The 6,862-nt window shown below is 43.3% G+C and overlaps 2 protein-coding genes across 2 annotated transcripts in view; one reads left to right on the forward strand and one right to left on the reverse strand.

The window, feature by feature from the left end:
* The window catches only part of apmap (adipocyte plasma membrane associated protein), a 19,265-nt gene extending 19,018 nt beyond the window's left edge, over positions 1–247 (forward strand). The window contains exon 9 of the mRNA XM_071896778.2: positions 1–247. This exon is cut by the window's left edge and continues 1,955 nt beyond it. The gene's annotated coding sequence lies outside the window, so the exon portion shown is untranslated.
* A 311-nt stretch (positions 248–558) lies between these two features.
* Positions 559–4,838, reverse strand: cst7 (cystatin f). The gene is made up of 4 exons (XM_071896783.2): positions 4,708–4,838; positions 1,588–1,784; positions 947–1,066; positions 559–855 (listed from the first exon to the last, which is right to left on the reverse strand). Exons 1-4 carry the CDS (start codon positions 4,757–4,759, stop codon positions 775–777), a joined length of 450 nt encoding a protein of 149 aa, XP_071752884.2. The 5' UTR covers positions 4,760–4,838; the 3' UTR covers positions 559–774.
* Positions 4,839–6,862: the final 2,024 nt, after the last annotated feature.

Here is a 6,862-nt window from a genome sequence, read left to right on the forward strand (position 1 = left end):
CGCTCTCACCCAGAAGCTTCAAACATTTCATATCCAGAAACAGAGCAGTGGCAGCGTTGATCCGGTGTTATTCCTGGATTTATTTAGATGTGTTTATATTTGGCTTTCCTTGTCGGTTCTTAACCTGATGAAAGATCTGTCTGAGACTTTCTCTCCCTTCATCTGATCTGTCTTTGTCTCGGTGGATAAACTCAGAAGCTGCCAGCCTTCAGCTTCCTTTGAATAAAAATCTCAGTTTTAAAACAGACTGGCGTCCGAACTTTCTGACACGACTCAAACAGTAAACACATCACATGACATCACATCCTGTTCCTGTCCGGACAGTAGAGTAAAGCTTTATTGTCCCCAAGGGGCAATAAACAGGCAGCAGAGTTCAATAGGAGCATGGAGACAGGATGACGCGGCATAAAAACATCTAAAAAATACATCAGATGCAAGGCACTGAAAACCTTAAAATATTCTGTACTAAAGTGAAGTGCAAGTGCTCAAACTAGGATGTTAGTGGAGAAATGGGTGAAATCCTTTTTACATTTGTATTAATTGAGTGACTTAAAAATCCAAGATGCTGTTGATCCTCTTTATTCTGAGTCAAAAAGAGAGAACAGAGATTTTTTTATTTTTTTTTACAAATCAGGTCATGTGATCAGCAGGTCGTTTTTTATTTCCTGGGTTTTATTCTGTTCCGAGCTGCAGGAGAGTTTGGACAGACGAAGCCTGAAGCCACAGAAACGCCGCAGGTTCACAAGGAAACGTGGAGCGGCCGGCCGGCGGGTTTCAGGGTTTGCAGGAGAAGAAGAGAGTCTTCATCACATGAAGCCAGGGCATCGCCCAAACCTCGAAGTGACAGCTGAACGTCTGGAAAACAAAACAAAGAAAGTATTTTACAGTATAGTACAGTACAGTACAGTACAGTACAGTAGAGTATGACAGGTGTGCAGTGTGTTACCTGGTGCAGCAGCCCGTCTGGTTGGAAGTCACATTTGGACAAATCGCTGTTGTTTCCTCGTTTCTGACAGACGGTTCTGGAAATCTGAACTTCCATGATGTAACGAATCCCTTTAATGATCTGAAACACAGCAGGCAGAGCTCAAACACACACACACACACTGCAGCACACAGGTTTACACCTCACACACTGCAGCACACACACACACACACACTGCAGCACACACTGTGTGTGTTACGTTTCAAAAATCAAGTAAAGCAACTTGGTTTTCCATCTTTTTCACACATAGAAGGATATTAGATTAATGGAAAAAAGATGGATTATATCTTTTTATCTAAAGGCCACAAACTAATGGCCCCAGTCTGTACTGTTGAATACGACTTAACTTATATAGAACTTCTAAAAGCAGAGTTTACAAAGTACTTTATAAGGAGGCAGAATATATAGTAAAATATATAGGGAGGAGCTGAAGACATTTGGATAGAAAATCGGTTATCATATTCTTTAAAAGGACACTCGGGAATTTGAGTCACAGGGTGAATAAATAACACTTTTATAGTCTGGATCCACTAGATTTTACAGCAGTGGTTCTTAAATATTCTGCTGTCAGTCTTCCAGTTGGTTCTCTGTGGTTTCCCGACCTGCCGCTGAGCCGCCCGGATGCCGGAGGGTTTGAAGAGGAAGGCGTCGTTGGACTGGTTGTTGAAGGCGGCGGCGGCGGCGAGGACGGCCCGCCGGAGGCCCTGGTCGTTCTTACTGATGTTGTATGGAGATCCGGGCATGCAGCGGCTGCTGTGGCCGCCCGCCGCCGCCGCCGCCGCCGCCACCGCCGTTCTCTCTGGAGGAAACAGAACACTGGTCACATCTCATAACCTTTAACCTTCTCAACATGGAGGAAAAATCAAGTTCTCAGTCAAACACTTAAATACACACTGTAGTTAGCAGACTAACCATCATAACATTTGTTTAAATTAAGTTTGTTAAATTAGCTTGTTAAGCTGCAGGACGGCCATGTTTGTTTGTTTATCGTTTGTCTTTCAGGTTTGATTTTCTGACAAATTAGCACATGAAAGCAACGCTGTTTAGCAGCCGACTGGGAGGTCTGGATGTCGGATTTTCCCACCTGCATGTGAATGCAGCATAATAGCTGTCTGGATGTTGTGACCTCTGACCCTTGACCTCCTTTGTATTGGTTGTAATTTTGTTAATCTAGAAATTGAAGCTTTTAGAAACAAGTTGAAGTGATCAAATCAAGGTGAAGAGCAGCTGGGGGAGTCGGGGGAGGAGAGGTTTTTTTCAAAAGCGCCACAAAGCGGCCGCGAGGCGCACAAAAGGCGACGGCTCTTGAAAAAGCGTTGCGCCCCGCGTTGTTCTGGGCAGAGCGGAGCGCTTTCTAAAGTTGAAAAATGTTCAACTTTTCAGAAAAGCGCCCAGTGACGTGAACCGCTTTTTTCTCAGCCAACCAATCGTGGTGAAGGAGAGGCGGGGTTTACCAACAACATTAAAGATGGAGGAAGTGCCGGTGGAGAAATTGGTTGTGAATTTCTGTTTCCACAGCAGCGATCATAAAGAGTCAGAGACATTGTGGATCAGACTGGATGTGTGTTGGAATATCTGTAAGTCTTTTCTTGTTGCTGAACACTTTATTATCTGATAGAGGAACCAGCTCAGTCTGTTAGCAGCTAGCAGCCGCTCAGCTAATGTCAGATAATGTCATGTGATCCGCTTTTTATTCTCCTCACAAGCAACTCCATGAAGCTTTTTACACACAAAAAAACGTTCTGTGTGCAGCCGAAGAGAATCGGAAACAAAAGGTCAGTTTCAATCCCCAAACAGCCAGTATAAACCCTGTATAGTTTAGGCTGATGCTTTTATCCTCAGTAGCTTCCAGTCAGTGCAACAGTAAAATAATTCAATTTCTAGATCAGTGGTTCTGAACCTTTTTGGCTCATGACGCCTTAAAGACCCTGACGGACCAGATGGAAGTGGGAAGAGGCGACTCGTTGAAGAGTTTTTGTGTCCAGGTGCCTTTGAGCAAAAGATACTGAACCTCACTGAGTCTCTCTGGGGAAAAGCATCAGCTACAAGCCTCAAAAAGTCATGAGATCTTTGTTTAACAGTGTGGTTTTGATCTGATGTGGGTCTTGGTCAGGTCAAAGGTCAGCAGCAGCAGTCTGCCTCCTCAGCAGCAGGTAACAGCAGAATAAAGATGAAGGAGCTCAGTGAACCGCAGCATGCAAACAACAAGGCAGAGCGGAGATCAGGTCAACCTGCGGCTCGGTTCACCTGACCGGCCAACCAGAACGCAGAATACTGATGAACACCAACATGCTGCCCAACAGACTGTCGCTTTAGTTTTGTTCTACTAACACTTCTCAGAGGCAGAGATGCTCTGGAAAGCAGAAATAATCTCGTTGGTTGAGTTAAACCTCAGTGGGCGGAGCCAAAGAACCACAGTTTTTCTGCTAAGCAACATCAGACTGAAACTCAGTGAAAAAGACAAGAGGTAAGAGAGGAGGAAGCTAATATTATGAAGCCTAGCGCTCTGCTGCTAACTGAAAAAGTACAATCTATCATACTAAGTTATCTAGGTTAGCTAGCAAGCTAGCTGCTGAGCTTCAACATCATGATGTCATGGTCATGAAGGAATGAATGTGTTGCCGTTTATATTTTTGATTTTGATTTTGAGTTCCTTCAAGTTTGTCAGTTAGCTAACTCTTATTAACTTATTTCTGCCTCAGGGAAATGTTTGTAGAACTAAACTATAATCTGTTATGTCTGGCCAATCAGACTTTTCGGGACAAATTCAGCACATTTGTCAGGAAGGGAGGAAAACGTTGCTTCCTTGATATTTACTTGACCAAACCAACTTGCATTTAGTGAAGTCCAACCTTTATGTTCAACATCAGCCCAAACGAGCACAAAGTTTCACAATATGATGTCATGGTAAGATTTCATATTAAAGCAGCTTTGGAAGCTGTTTTGAACTGACATAAAGATATTTAGGTCCTGATTTCCAGAAGAGATGCAGGCAGCAGATCTGGACTCGTCTAAACTTTCATTTTGGCTTCGCTGTATTTATTTTACACGTGTTTTCAACGTTGGTCCCGTCAGCATCTGTTCAGGTAAGTGATGCAGACTTTCCCTCCAGAACAACACAAGCTGATCTGTTCTGTTCTAATCAGAAACTGAAACCGCAGGAGTTTATTTCTCACATCAAACCAACAGCAAGAGAGAGTAAAACAGATCCGTCACTGTGCATTGCTTGTTGTTAGATAGTAGGATTGTGTTACTCACTGCCAACTTCCACCTTTTCCCTTTAAATGATAACTTTATGAATGTTGATGGGCTTTATACAGTCATTTCTATAACAATTTAAGAGTTTAATTCCAACCATTTGTAGAAAGAAAAAAGTGACAGCTGCTCTTAGAAACTGACCAATAAAACAACAGTAAAACACATCAGGTGACTCATGACTGCTTTTACAGACTGAATCCTCTACATTTTCGAGGTATTGAATGTTAAACTTCAGGTAACAGACAGTATTTTGGAAACTGAACTCTTCACACAGCATGCAGCGCACGTGATTCTCACAAACCCACGAAGAAGAAGAACATTTCTACCTTGTTTCTGTCTTTTTTTGCATGTGCAAAAACGATAGAAACAAAATCCACTGGACTTGAAATGAAATCCAGTGGATTTTGTTTCTATCTTTTTTTTGTGATCTGAAGAAAGTTTGATCTCCGTTTTAAGTCTCTTACCCAGAACGAGCAGCAGAGAGACGAGCAGCAGCGTTCGCCTCAGATCCACCATCACTCCTGTCTGTCTGTCTGTCTGTCTGTCTGTCTGTCTGTCTGTCTGTCTGTCTGTCTGTCTCTCTCTCTCTCTCTCTGTGTCTCTCTGTCAGTTGTCTCCACACCTCCGCCTCTCTTCCTGTTCTGCAGAAACACTCTGACCACAGCCTTCAGCGCCGCTCAAAGCGCTGATGTGGGATCAGTTTCAGGCTTCCTCCCCTGACCTCAGACACCGGAGCGTCCTGCAGGAGCTGACTCCAGGTCAGTGTGTGTGTGTGTGTGTGTGTGTGTGTGTGTGTGTGTGTGTGTGTGTTGGGGAACCTCTCACCCTGCAGACGAGCCCAGACACTCACAGCTGAAGCCAATGATGTTTAACAGCAGCAGGAAACTCACTGAAGTTTGTTCTTTGCTCCTGTTGCTGCTTCTGATCTAAACTATTTTTTTTTTATCGTACATATTTTACTGTTTTTGTGTTTTCTACTGTATTGTCTGTTTTGTTGTGAAAACCTGCTGCCTGTTTTACATACAACACCAACTTCCTCCCTTCAATATAACCAGATGACAAGTTGCACATGAGAAAGAGATAGAGAGACTGAAAGAAAGAGAGAGAGAGACTGAGAGAGAGAGACACACAGAGAGAGAGGAAGGGTGACAGAGAGAGAGAGAGAAAGAGAGAGAGAGAGAGAGAGAGGGGGAGGGTGACAGAGAGAGAGAGGGAGAGAGAGAGAGAGACAGAGAGAGAGGAAGGGTGACAGAGAGAGAGAAAGAGAGAGAGAGAGAGAGAGAGAGAGAGAGACACACAGAGAGAGAGGAAGGGTGACAGAGAGAGAGAGAGAAAGAGAGAGAGAAAGAGAGAGAGAGAGGGAGAGAGACAGAGAGAGAGAGAGGAAGGGTGACAGAGAGAGAGAGAAAGAGAGAAAGAGAGAGAGAGAGAGGGAGGGTGACAGAGAGAGAGAGGGAGAGAGAGAGAGAGACAGAGAGAGAGGAAGGGTGACAGAGAGAGAGAAAGAGAGAGAGAGAGAGAGAGACACACAGAGAGAGAGGAAGGGTGACAGAGAGAGAGAGAGAAAGAGAGAGAGAGAAAGAGAGAGAGAGAGGGAGGGTGACAGAGAGAGAGAGAGAGAGAGACAGAGAGAGAGAGAGGAGAGAGAGAGAGAGAGAGGGAGGGTGACAGAGAGAGAGGGAGAGAGAGAGAGAGGGTGAGAGAGAGAGAGAGAGAGAGAGAGAGAGAGAGGGAGGGAGAGAGAGAGAGAGGGTGAGAGAGAGAGAGAGAGAGAGAGCGGTAGAGAGACATACGGAGCAGCTTCCTCTCACCACATCCTCTCTGTATTGAAGCTCATGTCTCAGTGAGTTGAGATCAAACCAGCAGCAGAATATTCTGCAGCTTTGATGGTTTTTATAGAAACAGGAATCAAAGATAAAAGATGATGTGTTTATATTAATTATTGGTAATATACTGTATCTCTGTACTGTCCGTGTGTTACTGGGACATGTGACTGACTTGTATTGTGTATCTTGATCTGGATCTTAATGAGACCTAATTAAAAAATATATATATATATATATCCACAAATAACGACTTAGTATGAATATTGTGAATAATTCTGCATTGTGTTTTTGACAACTTTCAGCATGCAAGTATGAATAATTCTTTAATTAATAAAATGTGGCGTCCTTCATGGGTTTTGAACACAACACCAGAAAATGTCTTTCCTTCAAAGAGAATCTGCCGTCAGTTTGTGAATAATGTCTAATCCTGCTCGTGTTTTTGAAAGATTTTGTCCTATAATATAGCCACAAATCAGTTAAAACATTGTGAGAATGGTTTGCATATGGAATGAAAGTTTTAAAGCCTCAGTTTGCTCAGAAAATGAAAGTGAAGTGTAACACCGATCTTGATATTTACCCATCATCCTTCAGGATGTGATGCAACTGTGAACTGCAGACTCACAGCTCACTGACTGCAGCTCATCACCACATCAAACTGTTCTGTACAGAGTTTAGTTAAAACACAGTGCAGGTTTAACGCTCTAATGAAGGGTTTCAGACCAAAGTGCCAAATATACATTTTGGAAAAATGTTGCTACCTGAAATTCAATAGTCAGTATTTCACAAACAGCGA

This window comes from Centroberyx gerrardi, chromosome 15 (assembly GCF_048128805.1).
Source record: "Centroberyx gerrardi isolate f3 chromosome 15, fCenGer3.hap1.cur.20231027, whole genome shotgun sequence".
Taxonomy (NCBI): domain Eukaryota; kingdom Metazoa; phylum Chordata; class Actinopteri; order Beryciformes; family Berycidae; genus Centroberyx; species Centroberyx gerrardi.

Excerpts from the sequence above, each read along its gene's own strand:
- cst7 (XM_071896783.2), bottom strand. The coding sequence starts at position 4,759 with ATGGTGGATCTGAGGCGAACGCTGCTGCTCGTCTCTCTGCTGCTCGTT. Across the intron at positions 1,067-1,587 it reads TCCGGGCGGCTCAGCGGCAG|ATCATTAAAGGGATTCGTTA; the intron begins GTCGGGAAACCA and ends GCTGTGTTTCAG. Across the intron at positions 856-946 it reads CAGACGGGCTGCTGCACCAG|ACGTTCAGCTGTCACTTCGA; the intron begins GTAACACACTGC and ends TTTGTTTTCCAG.